Source organism: Nuphar pumila, chromosome 2 (assembly GCF_984573655.1).
Source record: "Nuphar pumila chromosome 2, dmNupPumi1.hap1.1, whole genome shotgun sequence".
NCBI classification, from domain to species: domain Eukaryota; kingdom Viridiplantae; phylum Streptophyta; class Magnoliopsida; order Nymphaeales; family Nymphaeaceae; genus Nuphar; species Nuphar pumila.
In genome coordinates, this window is record NC_143250.1 from 14,884,587 (window position 1) to 14,905,298 (window position 20,712).

A 20,712-nucleotide genomic window follows, 5' to 3' on the forward strand; every position below is an offset into this window, starting at 1 on the left:
ACCTAGTAAGTGATTCAGCAGTCCATAACTGAAAGGCTTTGGTCTTGGGGTTTTAGGGTCACCTATGAATGTGTGTGAAGGTCTGAAATATGATCTAAACATAGAGAAATGTTGTTAACAAATAAGGGTTATTGGTTTAGGGAATTCGGGCATTTTACGCAATCGATAGGATACGATTTCAGGTTTTCGAAAGCCAACCAAAACTAATCTAAGGCCAATGAATGATTGTAGAGGTACCTGAGAGGTCTGTAGCAAGCTGAGAGTTCCTCATGTTCTGGAACTCAGATACACGATCTGCAATGTGGAGATGCCACTCAACTTGTCAGAAAAGCAAAACACATTGTCCAGACATTAGGGAAGCTCAGACTTGGTGAAGAGGTTGAATGCCTAACCCTTGTGTGATTGGGATATGATAGGGTTCAAAAAGGACTAAAGGTCGCAAGAGAGGAGGGAGAACAAAGAGAGAAACAAGAAAGAGACATTTGATAGAGAAGTAGAGAGGGGGGATGAGTAGAGAGAGTTGAGAAAACTTTCATAATCTTATTTCATAATCAAATAAGCTTCCTCAGACCTCTTTATATAGAGAGAACTGGGATTGAGTCCTAATTATTCAGTACATCATTTAATTAGAAAAGCCAATAACCCATCTAAGTTAGGACTTATACCTATCCAAGAACAACATACTAATTAATCAAACTAATTAAGGACTATTCATTAAAAAATAATTAAATAAACTTCTAGAATGGACTCTTTAGATTCATGTCCCTCTCATGTGGGGCTCCTCTGCTAGTTGGCCTACCTACTGGTGATCTTATGTGTCTGGCTTCTCCTCTTTTTAACTCGAACTCTAAACAATTAGTATTTCCTTAATTAGAGAAGTCACCTCAGCTGCCACATCGTCATCTTGGATCCACACACTGATGGTCGACCCTCATGGGGCTCTAGAGATGGTGTTTGCATTGGATTTGGGTTTATTGTCATATTGTAGACCGTAACAGACCACCATTTTTTATGCCACTTTGCCCTCTTAAAGTAGAGATTGTGACCTTCTGAATTGTCACATCATATGGGTCAAAGAGTATCACATGTGCATCCCCCGATGAGTATTTGGGGCTCTGACGACCGAAACACTCAAACCAATCAGTAGGGGCATTGATGGAATTTAGAGTCGAATGTGGATTCACCACTTGGGCATTTAACAAATCGACATATTGGGAACCCCATGATAACTTTAACGCTCCTCTTGGTTGTACCCTTTTCGCTATTGGAGGTCTAATTGCAACAAGTACAACCTCTTTTATGTCCCTATGAAATGACATCTTTATAGCAGAGAAGTTTCAGGCTACCTTGTCTAATGTCTGAAGCCAATATATACCTAGGACCACATCCACTCCATGGATGGGTAAGATATATAGGTCTGGCACAAACCATAATCTTTGGAGTTGTAGACACGCATTAGGGAAGACCTCCACACACTAAAAGTGTGATCCATTTCTAACCATCACATCAAAATTGAGGTGTTCTTTAATTTCATACCTGATTTCTCAAACTACACTTTTGTGAATAATGTTGTGGGTATTTTTTGTATCAATAAGCACAACCACCTCCTGGGTGCCTAGAGAGTAGTGTAACCATATGTTGTTGGGTGTAGAGGCGCCTGAGAGAGCAAGGTAGGAGACCCCATGGAAAGTCTTCTCTTTGTCTAGCGAATCTTCTTCTTTGGAGTCTGATTCTACCACTTGAAAGATATGGTAGTACTTGCATGTGTGGTCCTTAAATCACTTCTCATTGTAGTTGAAGTATATTTCTTTCTTAAAGCATTCTTTACGCTATGCACTCAAGATCTGCTGCATTTTAGGTGTTGAGGTAACCCCCTCAACTGGCTTTGGTTCGAACAGTGCATCCAAAGAATGATCATGGGGATCATATGACCGATTTGGCTTCCATATCGCTTAGAGTCGGTGTTGCTTTTCTTCGTGGAGCCTGGCCACCTTGTAAGCCTCTTCTAGAGTTCTTATGACTGTAGATAGGACTTCTATACAAAGATTTTTTCGCAACCCACCGACATAAGACCCGAACAAGGTCGCATCATCGACTTGGGGCAAAAGCGTACAAAGATTCTCAAATTTCGCTTAGTCCAAGTTTCCCCCGTTGCTTGAGATTTTTTAGCTCTATGTAGTGATTCACCAATACAATGGGCTCAAATCTCTCTATGACATGATCGACAAACTCCTCCCAAGAGGGATTTTCGTGTATGAGATCCAACCACTCGTACCATTAAAGGGTGCCACCTTCAAGGTGGGTGACTGGTTTGGCAACTCATGCCTCAAGGGGTATGTTGTGGCATGTGAAAAAGTACTTGAGTTTGAAAACTCACTCATGCACGTTCTCACCCGCAAAAAAAGGTACTTTAAAAAGTGGTTTCTTATCCATACCTTGCGAAGTTATGAGGTGACCCCCCGATAATCGAGTCGTTTAGTCCTTTCATGTGCTCATTAATGAATACAAAGCTTTGGGGACCTGGTTGCCTCAGTGTGTTGTGGGGGAGGGTCTTTATGCGATCACTGAGGTCTTTAATTGACCACTCTATTCGCTTCAAGTGATACCTTAATCCATGCTTGCTTGTCATTGCCGAAAAAGTTTGGCTTAAGTTTGTTCGACAATCGCTTGAGCTTGTTCTGCATGCCTGCAAATTTCTTTTATTTTATCACTGTTGGAGGGTGGAAGCTTTATTTGGATGTGTTTGCTTGGATACCACTTTGTTTTGCAGAGGGTTATATTTCTAACACATTCAGTGATATAGTTGATCGATAGATAGCTCAGCTTCTTTGTTATGCACAATGGTGCTTCCTCTCTAGGCACAAAGACATCCTGCTCCACAGGCATGGTATTGCAGTCATGTGATGCGGGATGATTGAGTTTTCAACCTAGTTAGACCTGTACGTGGTCCATGGCGTGTTGTTGGGGCATTGGAGATGGTGATGCCAGAAAGGAATCACCTTCGATAGTTGTTGTGTAGGTGGGTTAAACAGCTAAATCAGATAAGAGTTGTTTGGAACTGGTGAGTATTTCGGTGTAATTTATGTCCAAAAGTGAAAGGATATGGTACAAGGGTTCTAGGGACATCTATGGACGTGTGTGAAGGTTTGGGTGTAAGACCTGTAAATTTTTGTGAATTATTTAAGTAATTAAAGGAGGATTTTATTTTAATTTTTGGATTTTTATTCTTATTTTATTTTATAAAAAATGAATAAGAATTCAAAGTATCAATTCTAGTGAATTTAAAGGTTGAGGAAATTAAACTTGAATTTAAATCCCTCGTGAAATTGAAATTTGAAGACGAAATCCATTTTGAAAGTGGTTAGATCTGGTATATGGATTTGGATCTCAGAAGAATCTGAAATACATTATGGGATTGGATATGGATTGGTATCTAATTCAATGTTATTGGATCCAATCTGGATCGATGACCAAAAGGAAAGCTAGGTTAAAATTTAATTAGAATTTTTTGGATTAAATAATAAGGAATTCGAGTATACAAGGTAGGGTGGCTTGCCCCTCCCCTTTTATGGGACCTACCTACCATGATAAGGTTATCTAAATTTTAAATTTAATAAACATTAAATGGAATTTTTTAAAACCAATATTTGGTTTAAATACTTAAATACTAAACCTAACAATTAAGAAATAAAAATCAAATAAAAGGTAAGTGTGGGTCCCCCCCCCCATGGGACCCACCTACCTAAGATGGGAGGATCGTCCTCCATTTCTCTCTATAGTAAGGGGATTTAAATCAAAAGGAAAAAAAAGAAACAAAGCTTGAAGATAAGAAGGAAGTAAACACCTACCTTCTAAGAAGAAGAACACCAAAAAGGAAAGGGGGTGGAGCCCCTCTCTCTTTCCAAAACTTGGGTAAGGCCCTACATGGTAGAGAGCTTCACATGCCTCATGCTCCCTCTCTCTCACTTGTCTTCCCTCTCATCTCCTTCCACATAGGTGAGGTGTAGGAACTCTATTGATGGAGTTTGGAAGGAGAAGTACACACACAACCCAACTGCAATCCCTCATTGCAAGTTCAATCAGTTAACGAGGTAGGGTTCTTTTACCTACGTGCATGGGTGATGGACCAGCACGTAGGATCATGTTGGACCACACTTCAATATGTGTATTGATCCACCTTCGTCAGTGAGATCGATAGCATATTATGTGTGATTAAACCACGTTGAATATGTGTGTGATTCGAATTGAACAAAAGAAAAGAGAAGGGGTTCATAACTATATATATGTACAAGTTAACGTTGCATGCTTGTGTTACATTGATTAGAATGATATTCAAAATAATATATATATATGTATATATATATATGTATATATATATATGTATACATTAGATACATGATGATCATATTCATGTAATAGATCTTGTACACTTAATTGTTATTTTCCCTTATGTAGAGTCTAAAGGATTAAGCATGTATTCATGATTCATGTTCGTGTAAATCTATCACATTTGATTTGAACACACCTTGCATGAATTAATTTATGGTATTTGTTTCATAACAAAAATAAATAAATAAATAATGGGTAGTGGTTGAATGGCATACTACGCACATCCATGACGAGTGTGTGGTCGGACCGAAAGTGGTATGTCATTGGCCAGTCACTGAATATATATATATATATATATATATATATGTGTGTGTGTGTGTGTGTGTGTGTGTGTGTGTGGATTACACACACATATACATATATAAATTCATATCGAACATTTTGTTTGAAAGATTCTCAAGGAAAAACATATATATGTATAAAAAGAATTTTCATTTTGTGTATGAATATGTTTGAATGCTTTGAAATCGCAAATTCCAATTGTACACTTATCTGGGATGTTTATTTTGCTCAGAAACCTGGTGAAATGTAGTAATACTAATCATTTTATTGTTTTGGCCATCATTTTATGAAAATAAGTGTACATGAGCATGTTTTCGCAAAAGTTGCAAATTTTATCGCTTGTGCATGAAAAGAATGATACACTTTTTTTGAGCTTTGCAAAAAACATAAATTGTTAATTATACTTGTTATTTTGCATGTAAATGTGGAATGTGATTCACATATGAATGTCATCATCATGTCCAGAGTATGAACCACATATTGTTATATGCATGTTTATGGTAAATTGCATAATTATAGAGCTTATAGGGTCATGATTATGTGAAAGCTCGAAAAGGAGTAATCAGGTTTCACAGAACCTTTGTGTGCCACATAAGCACTTTTGAAATTTTTAATGTGTGCCATGCCAATATTGTACTATAATTTCAATGGTATAGTACGTGCACTCGTGTGTTTGCCCGAGACTAGCCATGTGGTTGAAAGAGACCAATGGGGTACTATCTGTATGCCTAAGTTATTAAATTTAATAATTGCATGCACATAAACCTAAATGAATGACTGCATAGTTTAAATGTATCAGGGTTTTCTTTCAGTGCATGTTGGTTTAAATGCACGATGAGTATCACTGGATGAGTGATCTTAATGTACCAATAAAATAAATGATTTGACTACCACACTCGAGTAGTTTGTTGCTCTTGTCATGGAGGCAGATATGCTGTGTACCCTGGAGTAGTACTTGGGCTCTCGAAGCCCTGGATGCCCAATGAAGCAGGTACATATAATTTTGTATAAATTAAATTAAAAAAATGGATACCCATCTGGTCTCAGCCTACCTTAGAGAAGGTATGTGGTACAAACTTTATTGGGTTTTTGTTGTTATTAGGATATGAGCGGCAATGGCTCGGTCTCCCACCCACAGAGTTAGGAGATTCATACTATAAAATTTTATCCTAAGTGGGTAGGACATATACCTTATGCAGAAGTCAGATGTATCCTATTTAGCTTGACCTTTAGGGTTTATCTCTCGATTATTATATTGTCTTTTTAAGAATCTAGTTCAAATAGTCATTCAGGGTATTAAAACACTCAAGCATAATAAATCCTCAGGTGATCTTATATATCTCAATATATTCGAACTGCGCGTACCTACAAGGAGTTAATCAAGTGAAACATAAATATTTCTATACAACTTTACTTTTCTACACTTAGTTGTATTTACTGTTACGTCTAATATGCTCTGAGTTATTTACTCTTGCTTGAATGATTGTAATGCAATTTCCAAATATAGCATGTTCTTGTATGTTAGCATATTACTTGCGTGCCTTGGAAAATGATCCCTACTAAGGCTTGTGAAGATTGACCCTCATTTATTAAAATTTTTAAGTCAGGAATGATCAAGCAGGCGCCATTGCAGGATGCATCGATTGGTTTCACAAGATCTATATTTTTTCTGGCGATCTTGAGGCATTGTCTATCATTTAAATCATTTCTAGTTTAATTCGATAAAACTTTGTGTAATAACTATTTTAAATTCATTTTAAACAACATTTAATTCAAGGTTTATGTTGGATGTTTATACTTGTAACTCACCCAAGATTTTCAGCAATTTAGCTTAATTATTTTTGTTATGCGTATTTCAAACAAAAAATTCCTAAAAAAATTGATAAAATTTTGGAAAGTTACATTGAGATATGATCTAAACACAAGGAAAGATTGTTGACGAACAAGGGTTATCGATTTAGGAAATTCAGACATTTCAAACACTCGACATGATGCGGTTTTGAGTTTTAGTAAGCCAACGAACGCTAATCTAAGGCCAAGAAAGGGTTATAGAGGTACCTAGAAGGTCTATAGCAGTCCAAGATAGAGTTTCCCATGTTCTAGAACTCAAACACATGATCTACAATGTAGAAAGGGCACTCTGCTCGCAGAGAAGGAAAAATGCACGGTTCGAGCATTGGGAGAGCTTGGGCTCAAGTAAAGGGGATAAACATTCAGCCCTTGTGTGAGTGAGATGTTGCAAGGTCTTGGGAGGACCAGAAGTCGTGAGAGAGGAGGGAGAACAAAGAGAAAAACGAGAAAGAGGGAAGAGAGAGAAAGAGACATTAGACAGAGAGAGGTAGAGATAGAGAGGGACAACTTTTGAGGAAGAGTTGAGACATCTTATTTCATAATCAAATAAGCTTCCCCAGACCTCCATATATAGAGAACTGAGTCCTAATTATCCAGTACATCATCCAATTAAAAAAGTTAATAACTCATCTAAGTTAAGGCTCCTACCTATCTAAGAACCCCACACTAATTAAGTATTCTTAATTAAAAAGCAATTAAATGAACTTTTAGAAGGGGGTACATCCCCTAAGATTCTCTGGATTCATGCCCACTCATGTTACGCCTCTCTGCTAGTTGGCTTACCTCCTGGTGATGCCATGTATGATATGGCTTCTCATCTTGACTAATACTCTGAACAATTATCATTTCCTTAATTAGAGAAGTTATATCTGCTGCCACATCATCAACATGAAACTCACATTATAACACTCTAAAATTTTAACCCGAAAATCATGAGAATTTTTTGTTTACAATTTGAAAATCACAGTGAAAATCATTTATGAATAAAATTGAATAAAAAAGATTGGGTAGGTTACAGATCTATCAAACCATTCACCATATTAAATTGAATTTAACAATCACATAATTAATTTAATTCAGTCTCATAGTTTAAAAATAACATCAGAGTCATAAATGCTCAAATGACAAATAAAATTTAAATCCAAAACTCTGCAGGAAAGGAATGACTTGACTCTGGTCCCGCCGCAACGTCCTGCCATCACAAGGTTTCTCTACTCGGAACCTGGATGATTTATTGGGGTCAAAATTATCGAGTCCCTAGTAGGAGATATTATTCAACACAGGTAAATCAAAACTAGTATACGTGATCATATTATGATAAATTTACACATTTATTCATGAAATCATCCATTTCAAGTATACATAACATCGCAGAGCATAACAAGAATATCATTCATAAACAATTATAATCTTATGCATGAGCAGGTAAATAACGTATATACCTACTAATAGTTAATGATATTAATAACTATCAATATATCTATATATTTTTTTTCTTGAGCCGAAATTGCAGTCAGACCGCGACTGGTACAAGAAACCCAAGATAGTCAGCTGGCTGGGGTCCAACTGACCCCAGTTTAACAGGTGCGGCTTGGCCGGCATTGTGACCATCACAACACCGAGTGTTGTGTTGGTCAGGACCCATGTGGTCCGCACAACATAAGAGCAGTCGGTTGGACATTGGGAAGAACCCCAACCGATTTGCTCTACATATTATATGTATCTTTTCATATACATATGTATATACATATTTGTAACAAATAAAACATGAAGGAATCAAAAGAAGTAACAATGCATGTAAACTAGCGTCATGACTGATCCACGAGTGGATCAGTTTTTCTTATCAGGTTGTATCCATTTTTTGAAAACTCATACCAAGTTGAATATCACCATTAATGTTTTTTCCTGTATTCATATGCACATATATATTTCTTTTCACTTACCAACTCAACCATTTACGTGTAAAGTAGAACATGTATATACATTTCTAATTCACGAGGCCTTAAAAGATTACATGACCATGTCAAATCTTCGGTTTGATAGATCGAAGTGGCAACAACCTTATATTACCCATGCAATAAAAAGTCTTTTTTTTTTAATGATTTCATTGAAACCAAGCAGGTCTAGTCCACTGAAGGGCTGGTCTGACTCATTTTCAAGGGTGGTTGGGAACAATTCTTTAAACCATGCCACACATCGGTTTCAAGAAACTAGGCTCACGCCCATACCCGACATCTATATGGGTACATGCGAGAACACAATTTCCTGTATAAAAATAATAAACTTTATTGAACTCAGTTATTTATTTATAAAGCAAACACATGCCAATATGAATATAAAGCACAAGCAGTTCAGGTTATACCAGAAATCGTAGAACCATGAAGGTCGTAAAATAGTACTTTTATAAAAATGCAAAACACCCCTTTAGCTAAAGAAACACACATGGCTTGATTTTTTTTATAGAACATACTCGATTAGTCTTGGCTCAACCAAGGATTGATTGAGATTCAACACAAAAATATATTTCATGACTTATCCATATATGGATCTGTTCATGAAACCGACTCAATACGTAATGGATCCGAACCTACATTGACACTTATATCGATTTAAATCAACGTATATGTTCAACTCATTAGCACTCGGATCATAATCGTGCATACAAGTCTAAATTCATGAGTATTGGATAGAACCCCCTACCTAACAAAATTTAAGAAAATCGTCGGAGTTGAAACTGCACGAACACCAAACTATCTAATGTGGGATTGAATCTGCTGTCTCCTTCAAAGTGGTTGTACTCCTTGACTGAGTTTTCTCTAATGGAGTTCCAATACCTCTCAACCCGATAGAGAAGAAGAAAACAAAAGAGAAGGAAAGAAAGAAAGGAAAGAAAGAGAAAAACTTGAAAGAAAATTAAAAAATCTAATAAGAGAGGCATGAGCCCCTCATTGGCCCTTTTATAGTATCTTTCCACTTATCAAACCTTCTAAACTCTTCTCAATTTCCATCACTAACTTTCTAAAATACATTTTGAAAATTTATAAATCACCTCTCCAATATTTACTTAATTCTATTTAGTTATATTAATATAACTAAATATAGAACCTTATATTATGTAACCACATTATGTAGCTATATAATATGCAACATGATATATCATCTCTTACCTCTTAGAGAGGTTTTAACTAAGCACATTGGACCCACAAGCATGAAACGTCCCCTCTTGTTCTTTCTAACTTACTAATTATTAAAACTATATAGTTTAACTCCTAATACACTAACCTTTCTAACTTATTTAGTAAGTTTTGACTTTTATTATTATTATTTTTTAAATAAAATTCAGCCAAGAGAGTTCACTAGGATGGGACGTCCCACCCTAGAGAACTTTCTCTCTATGTTTTAAAAGTCCACATAAAGCTTCATTTGTATTGGCTTTTGACATATTTAATTTATTTCTCTTCTTTTCTACTTTACTTAATTTTTTTAGAAAACATAGAAATATCATTGTCTAAAGTTTTAACTTACTAATTTTCAAACTTAAATTCCAACATAAAATGCCACAAGATGGGCTCACATAAGGGATGCCCACCCTATGGACCTCCACCATATTATAAAACCTAATTAATCTAAGTTTTTTATTCTATAAAATTCTCATTTAAATATTTTATATTATTTTTGCATTTAGAGTTCAAATTCATCAAAAATCAATTCTAATTTAATAAAAACACATTACATACAAATCAAATTAAACTCAAATTCATCTAAAATCATATTCAATTTATTTAGATAAAAATTTCTAATTATTCTAGTTAAACTTTTATTTTTCATAAATTCAATTTTTAAAATATGAATTTGAATTTCACTAAAAATCAAACTTTAATTCTTTATAAAATATCTTTTATAATTCAACTTAGACTAAATTGCATTTTTATATTTTTTTTCACATAAAAAATCCTTATTAATAATATGTTATACATTAAAAGTACTATGAAAAGTCATAGGTGTTACACGCACATTTGGTCAATCCTCTTGGAGCTCTAGAGGTGATGTCTGGATCCTGAGCACTGGATCTAAGTTTGTTGTCATATTCTAGATAGTAACACTAAGTTGGTTCTCAATGCAGCAGTGTTCTTCTACTCTGGTTATGTTGAAATAGGGAGGGTACGAAATAAAGAAAAGTGGTTTAAGGTACGAAAAGCTACCATCATGTTGAAGTTGATCCTTCATCATTTGGAGAGAAAATACGATCAACTTGCATGCTGCGCACCCACATCATTTTCAAAAAATATATATTTTAAAGCATTATTTATCTTTTTAACCCTTTTTAGGTGGAATTATCTGCATATCCACAATATCTTGTTTAGTTGCTTGCTTTGGATTGATTGGATCTGAGTAGTATATGAACCCATATCTTATTTGTGAAATTTCAAACTAGAAAAAGTCGGGATGACCAAGACAATGATGCAGAAGACACTAACTTTTTTGGCACAATACCGAAACCATTCAGAAATTAGAAAATATGATAAATCTGGTCAATTAATTTTTTTCTTGATACTTTTGCCCTTTTGTTGCATGAAAAATCAAACACTTTGGACAAACTCACTTGACTAGTGATCCTGTCATGGTATTTGATTTTTCAAGAGAGAAAAGTCACTTGATTTTTTTTGGCAAGTAGCTTAGAAAAATGGTTTTGACTAAGGCACCTAATTTTTTAGGGGTCAAAAGGACAAAAGTATTGCAATAAAAAAAATTAATTGGCCAAATTTATCATATTTTTTAATCCGCAGCCAATCTCGATATTGTGCTTAGGGATGGCAGTGGGGTGGGGCGGGGGACAAGGTCTCCACCCCCGCCCCGCCTCAAGATTTTATCCTCCACCCCCGCCTCCATCCCCGGCGGGGAATGGATTTTATCCTCCATCCCCGTTTCATGTCCTCCATCCCCGGTTCAAACCGGGATGAGGCGGGGCGGGGCAGGGATATTGCGGGGAAAAGTGGTTGGGGCGGGGATGAGGCGGGGACGGGGAAAAGTGCACGTCCATCCCCGGACGGGGATGGATTTTAACCTTCGTCCCCACCTCCATCCCCGTTTCATACCCTTCATCCCCGGTCCAAATGGGGCGGGGCGGGGCTCCGCTTTCCCCCGGTCTACTGCCATCCCTAATTGTGCTCAAAAGCTAATGTCATCTATGTCTTTACCGATTTGGATTATGATCCTCTACTTTTTCAATATAAACATAAAAATTTTATTTTGTTGGGTCCAGTAGAGTTTATCGATGGCAGGTCCTGGATTTGGTTTTGCCTATGCTAGGTCTATTCAAGGCAGGTACTAGTACCTTAGGGTGTTTGAATCATAGACAGCATGTCATGTCTTGTACTGTCTGTAGATATTCCAAGCCGTGCTGTCCATGCACCATTATTTTTTTCAATTTTTTTATTGTCCATTCTTGTCCATCTGCTACTGTTCCGTGGGGGTGTTTGGATCCCAGTCTAGGAGATGCACCCACCCCGGGCCCATTCGGATCCACATACCTATGCAAACGCGAGATGCACAGTCACCGATTTGGTGTGTCCCACACACACACATGCAGAAACGTCTGTCGCTGTTCTGTGGCCTCCCACGAAATAATGGCGAACAAACTGAAACAAACAATAAAAAAATAAATTTTTATGGTGTATGGATGCGGCAGGACAACACGTCTTAAAATGTCTGCACAGACTACAGGACAGGAAGCACTGTCCGCCATTCAAACGCTTTCTGGGGGCACGGAACAGCGTTTTCACATCCGTAGGATGCACCAAATCAGGGTCCACGTGTCCAGTGTTTGCGTGGATATGTGGACACGTGTGGAGCCAGCGCTCAGTGAGTCCCAGGACGGGGAATTCAAACGCTCCCTAAGAAAAAGGTAGGCTGAGTCTGGAGCACGTCCGATCATTGCAAGGCGTAAAGAAAAGTTTGAGCTAAAAACATGATAAATCAGGAGACGAAAAAAAAAACAAGAGGAAAGGAGATCAACGGTTAAGACGCGGTTCTGGGTTAGGGTTTATTTGATGAAGGACAAACGGTCACCGGCGAGCTCGAACGGCACCCTGGCCGGTGCCGGTGGCCGAAGGTAAACAATCCTCTCTCTCTCGCTTGGTTTCTAACAGTCCCGCTAATGCCATCTACGTCTTTAACTGGTTGAATCTCTCCTTTGCAATTCTCTGCAGGATGGGGAAGAGAAAGGGAAATCCCTATCCGTTGCTACCGCCGGAGATCGGTGAGGACGAAATCGAGGTATCCGATGAGGACTTCGAGTTCCTGAAGGAGAACAGAGACTACGCGGGGTTTCTCAAGAGAATGGACACCAAATCCATTACAAGGCGCGCGATTTTGCTTGTTTCCATCGGATTCTAAACCAACATTTGTGTTTTTTCGTGTCTGCGTGCTGAGTTTTGGGTGTGTTGTTTGTAGGCATGTGGCAAGAGTTGCCGATGACGAGAAGGACGACGCACTGGAGCAGCTTTACGAGAAGCGGAGGAAGGTGTCGGTTGAGCCGACAGAAGAAGAGGGGCACCATGTTGCGCCTGCGGACGCTCTTCCCATCAAGACGATGGAAGGAAAATTGTGCTACAGAACCGGTGGGCTTGCTAAGTGAATCTTGTTATTTGTTTTCCATGATCGTTGCCTGTCCGTTGTTATGTGCTGCACTAGTGTAGTTTTTTGCAACCATTCAATTATGCAAGTTCTTCATCGTACAGGTGCGTTATGTGGAATATGAAGTATGTTTCAAGTATGGATGGATGAACCAAAAGATTTAGGAAATAATGAAGTGAAAGAGTTTTGGGATAAGGAACGTGCAGGTTTGCTATACTAAAAACGAAAGAAGCCATCAAGAATGTAATGAAAGACTGCTAGATAGCATAAGAGCTATAAAATGAAATTATGAGTAATATGAATGACAGAATATAGAAAGTCCAGTATGGATGAAAACATATAAAAAGTATAAAAAAGATGCAAAAAGTAGTTTTTATCGAGTAAACTTTGGGTTGATATCACGATATTATGAAAATATTGCAGTATTTTAGGATTATGCAGTGTTTATGGCAGAGTTGCCAGTTGAGGAAGTGGGAGCGGGAAACGATACGGGAAGCGGGAAGCGAGGCACTTTCAAAAATGTAGGAAGCGGGGAAGCGTGGGACTACTTATAAGAAAATTACGAACCGTCTCGGAAGCGACCTCGGAAGCGACCCGGAAGCAACCTAGGAAGCGAACCAGAAGCGAGGGGGAAGCGAAAAAATGGGGGAAGCGCGGGAGAAGCGCACTTCCCATAAAAGGGAAGCACACTTCCCCAAAAAAGGGATGCTTACCCACGCGTTTCGGAAGTGCGACGTTTCGCGCTTCTGAAGTGCATATCGGGGAAGCACGCTTCCCCATTACCCTAGGCGCTTCCGGTAACTCCGGTTTATGGTGATGTTTTGTTACATAGAAATATAACAGAAGCCATTTGAGATGCACCAATTAAGTAAAAGTTGAGTTCGAGATAGGATAGTGCTACAACTCCATCGTAACTCCCTCCTGCATTTTCTGCAATAGAAATAAATATTGTTAAGGCGTTGCTTTAAGATAAACTTGCCCCCGTTTGCAAAATATATATTAATAGATTAAGAAGGAACCTTAATGCAAAAGCTCTTGATTCAAGTTTATCACCATAGTGAAAGAATCACTGGTCCAAAACTGATATGGTCTTATATTTAGCATCTCTTTTCTCTCAATTACAAGAACATTTTTATCTCATTGCAAAAGAGTAAAGCTCTTAAAAGATCACCTTCTTCTTTGTCTTATCCTGTTTATTGCTTTAAACCTTTGTCACAGGGACTCGGCCAACTAGGTGCCGCACCCGCGTCGGGTGCGGGGGTGCGCGTGCGGGTGCAGCACCCGGTGCAGTCAACCTGACCCTGGGTGTGGTCAATGCACCCAAGGCCATTTATGTCCAACTTTTGGACTATATATAATTTTTTATATTTTTGCCGCAACCCCGCACCCCACACTCAAGTTTTTTGAAAGTGCTGCACCCGCACCCATGTGACATTGCTTTAAACCAAACAAATAGGAAATAAAAATCAATTCAAAACCTCCATAAAGATATTTAGATCCGATTCTGGGGGAGAGTTTTTGTCAAAAGATTTTAAAAGTTTTCTCGATCAACAAGGGATTACTCATCAAAAATCTTGCTCTTACACCCCACAACAAAATGAGTTGGCCAAAATAAAGCATCGGCACATTATTGAAACCACTAAGACTCTTCTAATATAAAAAAATGTTCCAAAAAAGTTGTGGGCCGAAGCCGCTCTTACGGCGGTTTATTTAATTAATAGAATGCCTTCTACTATTCTTGAAAATACTTCTCCCATTGAAAATTTATTTAAAATCTCTCGATTATTCAAGATTAAGAATTTTCAAAGGTTAGTGACATAATTTCTTAATTTTACTTAGAAATACTCATTCCCCACCACTAGTACTAGGGTTTTAAGGTATATGTGGTTGTAGCTTTTGGGCCTGAAAGTGTGTGCAAACCAATGAATCTGGACATTTGTCTTTCCCACCCATTTGTAAGAATTATATGAGTCTCTTCATACAAATCATCATGTTGATTAAATTTGTCTTTTAGAAGTCCCAACATATCATTACCTCATCATGTATTTGATCACATATAAGGAATTTATGGTTAGTAAATTTAATCAATAGATATATTGGCTTCATCATGGGTGAAGCCAATTGGATTGAATCCCATAACTCGTTTGATGGGGGGATTGATTTTCTACTTTTTGATATTTTCATCATCAAATTATTCAATCCACTAATTCTAACTGTTACATATAATTGTGAATTTTATACTTTCTCTAACATTCAGAAGGTATATTAGACTGGTAATGCGTGAAGCAAACCTTACAACAACAACAACGCCTTCATCCCAAACAATTGGGGTCGGCGATATGAACCAAAAAGAAAATCATTGTGGGTCCTCCACATGAATCCTTCTCCTCCAATCATTTCTATCCAATGTCATGTCCTCGGTGAAGTTCAAAGCATTCATATCCTTTCTTATCATCTCCATCCAAGTCTTCTTAGGCCTACCCTGACCTCTTTTAGCTAATATATTTTCCCATTTCTCCATCCTTCTAACCGGAGTATCATTAGGCCTTCGCCGAATATGCCCAAACCATCGTAAACGATTCTCACTCATCTTATTTTCAATGGATGCAACGCCTACCTTCTTACGTATTTTCTCGTTCCGAATCTTATCTTTTAGTGTATTTCCACACATCCATCGAAGCATATCTCAATTACACTCATTTTTTGAAAATGATGTCTCTTGGCAGCCCAACATTCCGTACTATATAGTAAAGCGGGTCTAATTGTCGTCCTATAAAACTTCCCCTTCAACCGCAATGGCATTCTACGATCGCACAACACTCCAGTTGCACTTTTCCATTTCATCCACCCAACCTTAATCCTATAATTTACATCTCCATCAATTTCTCCATTCTTTTGAATGATAGATCTCAAATATTTGAAACAGTCATCCACCGCTATTTCTTGCTCACCAAGCTTCACTATACTCTCATCACTACTTCGTTGCTTACTAAACTGACATTCCATATATTCTATCTTACTCTTACTCAACGTAAAACCTCTTGCTTCCAAAGTCTGTCTCCATAATTCTAACTTAGCATTAACCCCAGCTCTAGACTCATCAATCAAAACAATATCATCAGCAAACAACATACAGTGTGAAGCAAACCTTATTTTTGCAATTTTTAAGAACACCAAGTTGTCATTTGGTATGAATAAGAAGTGCTTTCTTATGACTAATAATGTATACTATGACATCTTCTACTTTGCATGCATCTCCCAACATCATGATTAGAGATCCTGAAAATCAACTTTAATATATGCACTACACAAGGCAACCATAAAATATATAGTCGTAATCTTTGTAATCTTTCTACTTCTATCCTAACAGGAAAAAATGGAGATATGATATGACTGCTAATATTATCTATTATGATCTTCATGATGTAGAGGGTGTTAAAATATGTTATATATATATTATGACACATACATATATATATATATATATTACATATATATGTCTATGTGTCTATCTACATATATAAATATATATTTCTTTTGTAAATACCGACTAGGGGAAAAATAGCCCTTTTACATTTTCACACAACTTGTATTTTTCCTTTTCTTTTTCTACTTTTTCTCTTTTCTTCCTTTTTTCCTTTTTCTTTTCTTATTTTCTTTCTTTTTCACCTTGGAAAGCCCCCCCCCCCCCCTTCCAAGGCCTCCTCTTTTGTCTATAAATAAAGGGGTTTTCCCCATTGTAAGCTAAAAGCCTCATGTGAGTGGAATGTATTTTTTCACCTTATTTTGTGTGTTTTACCACTTTTTTGGTTTATTGCAATCTTGCCCATTAGTGGCTTCTTGTGTATGTGCGTGCTCTCGTGCTTGCTCTTGGAGATATCACCTCACTCATTTGGCACTTCATTACAAAGGGTTCTCCAATTTGAATGCTAGCACAAGAACCACACAAATTTTTTTCCATTTCTTTCACACTTGAAAAATCACGTTCATGTTGGAACATTGAAAGAAATGTGTTAGAAGTTTACTGTTCAATTGCTTGTTTTTTGCTTTCTTCAATCCATTTGAAATAATTGACACACTTGAGTTGGAAAATTTTCCATAAAATCCCCAGATTCTCACTCTTGTGTTTTCTTTCATTGTCAACATTATGGTTATAGCATTCTCATAGGATCATGAATTATGCCTCAACATTTTGCTTATTGCTGACACATACTTCTCAAAAAACAAACTATTGAACAGGATCCTTTAGCCCATATAAATCAAACAACTTAATAATCTGCTCATCTCTTCTATTGAAGCAAAGAAGCAAAGAGGAAACGAGAGAAGGAAAACCAGTTTCTTATTACTTAAGTTTTAGAAAATACAATACATAAACAATCGACCCCTTCTTTTTCAACTTTTCTGGACTAAAATATCCTTCCAACTTAAGTAATGTACAAACATGAATTAAACATCTAATTCTGTACAGAAATGACCTTAATAGCATTGACTTTGCATACTATTGTTTTACATTTATCCTTTAACATCTTCATGTGTAGGAAAAGCTTGTACAGCCATATCCTCGCATTGTAGTTATACAAAACTCTCATGTTGTACCAAACATGTGTGCTTCATGTCACTTACCTGCGTCCATGTCTATGTGACATAGGCAGTACCATAATTCTTAGTGTTATGATGTCATCTATGATCTCATGTGTTCACTGATGTTTCTTTAATGATCATTTATTTATTTATTTATAAAAGCATTTGCTACCCCCGTGGGTAAGGAACCCCCTAGTTGGAACTCATGGGAGGAGGTTGTTTCGAGCAAATCTGACCTCATGGATGTGTTCAGCATAGTCAAAAGATCCAAAATAGTAGGGATGGACCCTTAGATCATATTTTTTCAATGTAAAAATATGATTTTTTGAGGGTTGAAAATTCCACACATTGTAGGCTGTTGATTTTTTCAACCCTCAGAAAACTTCACACACATCTTGGTAAAACATGTTCCAAGGGTTGTTTTACTAAACCAAACATGTAGATCACATCTGGATGGTCGGACGTGCAAAAAACATTCAAAATATGAAAATATAACAGTTTTCACTAAGGGGTTCCTTATCCATGAGTGTAGCAAACATTACCCCTATACACACACATGCAGGTACATATTTTTCATTACATTCTGCTGCTTAGTGTCTCCAGTTGTTTTTTCTTATCTAACCATGTGTATTCTTCTACTTAGACATCTGTCAAAAAGCTGACACTGCATCTGCTTTCTGGTGTGTAACATTTGATTCTCCTGCTTAATATTTTCAGTTAAGCAGATGGCGTAAGTAGTTTACAAATCGCAGGTTCTTGTTCTCACAATTAGATAACTATGCAAGTAAGCTTGTTGAATATCTGCGTTTGTCTTTGCCCATGCTGAACTTCATTCAATAGAATGACTACTTTTCCTTGCCTGTTATATACAAGGTCTCTATACTGAAGATATGTTACTGGTGCATATAGAAGATGCATCATTATGAATGTTGGTGGTGCATTTTTGGTCTTTTATGCTTAGAAGTTTCATAGTTACCAGAGGAGGAAGGCTTGAGAGCTTTACTTTATCATTTGATGATTTTTGTGGTCGTTGCAGCTTTGGATGAACCTGTGAAACCTCAAGTGGATCTTGGTGCAGATAGCAACTGTAGAGTTGATGAATCTGAAACAATGAAAAAGAAGCCCACAAAGGCAGAAAAAAGACAACAGCTAAAGGAACGTAGGAAACAGGCAAAGGTGCAGTTGAAAGAAGAAAAGAAGATAAATGCGGTGCAAGAAAACTCAACATTAGAAGTTCTGGTATGTAACTTCGTTGACACCCTATGGTTAATAGTATGGAGGTTGTAGGAGTTAGTAAAGATGCCATATTTCCATGTGTCTCAAATTAATAGGAAATAGCTCTCATGTTTCCTAGGATAAAGAAGGATCTGTAAATCTTTATTTGAATTCATGTGGGCTTGCAAATGACTCCATTTGCCTGTCTCGTAAACATAAGCTTAATTCATACACATATATGTCCTATTTGACACCCTAGTTTACAAATCTCAAATTCTAATTCTCATATAGATAATTATGCAAGTAAGCTTGTAATGAATGGACACGTATGGAACTTGTCTTTGGATGTGTTTATCTTATTTTTCCTAGACTCTCCAACCAGCAGCCATATCTGTTGCATGTATCTGTCAATAGTGACACTTCTTTTCACTTCTTGGCACTTTAGTTCTTGGGTACTGGAGTAAACAACACTTTTGGATGCACCACATAGGTTTCCAACATTTATAGACATGTATGAACATTTTTTTCTGTTGCAGCTTCAAATAAATTTTGTGGTTAATTTCTTAATTTGTTACTTTTGTCAAAAAAATTGCAAGAACCTTGAGAATTGATGTGTATGTTTTTTGGCATTACTGTCAACATTATCAGTTATAACCATCATCATTAAGCATTATGCCTGCCACATGGATTATCTCCATGAATCATATTTCTCCATTTCTTCCATTGAGAGCTAAAACTTATCACTACAAAATCTCCCATGTTGGTCAACCAACCCTTTTGTTGGGCTTGCTGGAATTGGAGATTCCTTGCCACCAACTTCATATGTTTAAAGTATCTCTTGCTGCCTATAAATAATAAAAACAGATTTTCTTCTTTCCCGAAGAAAAATATTGTATATTGGTATGCATGATTTCCGGCCAAGTCTTGTTTGTCTTCCTCTGTTTATCGAGTTCTTCAACTCATATCACATCAAATTGTCATAAAAGAAAGAACAGTCTAATTAAAAAAAAGGGGTATGATAAGAAAGTGATGGAAGTACAAAGAAACAAGGAAAATACACATTAGCGCCCTCCCTAGGCAAAGGCCCAGTTTTGATCAGTCCAACCTAAATCTGAATTTTCACATCATCTTAAAAGTAGTCACCAATCACCATTTCTAAATAATTGTGTATTCTCTACCTGTTGTTCATACCCAGGCTGCCAAAAGAACATCTCAAAGCCCTTGTCTCAGTTTGACTATTCCAAACAGTGAAGTGTCCCAAAGAAAACAAGCAAGACCAGAATAGGTCAAGCATTAGATTCTTCTATACCAAAAATAGTTACAAATGGTTGCAAAAATTGAAGTTGTTCCGACTTGCTTGATATAAATTCATTAAACATGAAAATCTTGATACCCATTTGTGATAAATTTAATCTATTGTTTGTTTTCAATATAGCATGATTCTATTATGATTTTACTATTTGCTTTTTGTATTTCAAATAATATAATTTACTATTTCTTTTCATTATTGTAAATTATAAATATTTTCCTCAAATTATAAAATTTCACAAGATTTTCTTGAGTTGGTGGACATCTACTCAGCAATGAAAAATCCTGTTGTTTAGATTCAGCTGAGTCAGAGACTTGACCAATTGAAATAAGTCAAGTTTGGAGGTTCTCTTGGTGTCATGTGTCATTGCCTAATGATCTTGGAGGTTTGGGGATTCATCGGCTAGGTTGCTTTCAAACAGTGGTGGTTACTGGTAAAGGAATATGGTG

At 37.0% G+C, this 20,712-nt stretch overlaps 1 protein-coding gene across 1 annotated transcript in view; it reads left to right on the forward strand.

Annotated features, from left to right (window-relative positions):
* Positions 1-12,451: 12,451 nt before the first annotated feature.
* The window catches only part of LOC149844841 (binding protein), a 45,566-nt gene continuing 37,305 nt past the window's right edge, over positions 12,452-20,712 (forward strand). The window contains exons 1-4 of the mRNA XM_089995317.1: positions 12,452-12,634; positions 12,732-12,884; positions 12,976-13,142; positions 18,776-18,978. Coding sequence (XP_089851443.1) covers positions 12,573-12,634; positions 12,732-12,884; positions 12,976-13,142; positions 18,776-18,978 — 585 coding nt within the window. The 5' untranslated portion in view covers positions 12,452-12,572. The remainder of the gene's footprint in view (positions 12,635-12,731; positions 12,885-12,975; positions 13,143-18,775; positions 18,979-20,712) is intronic.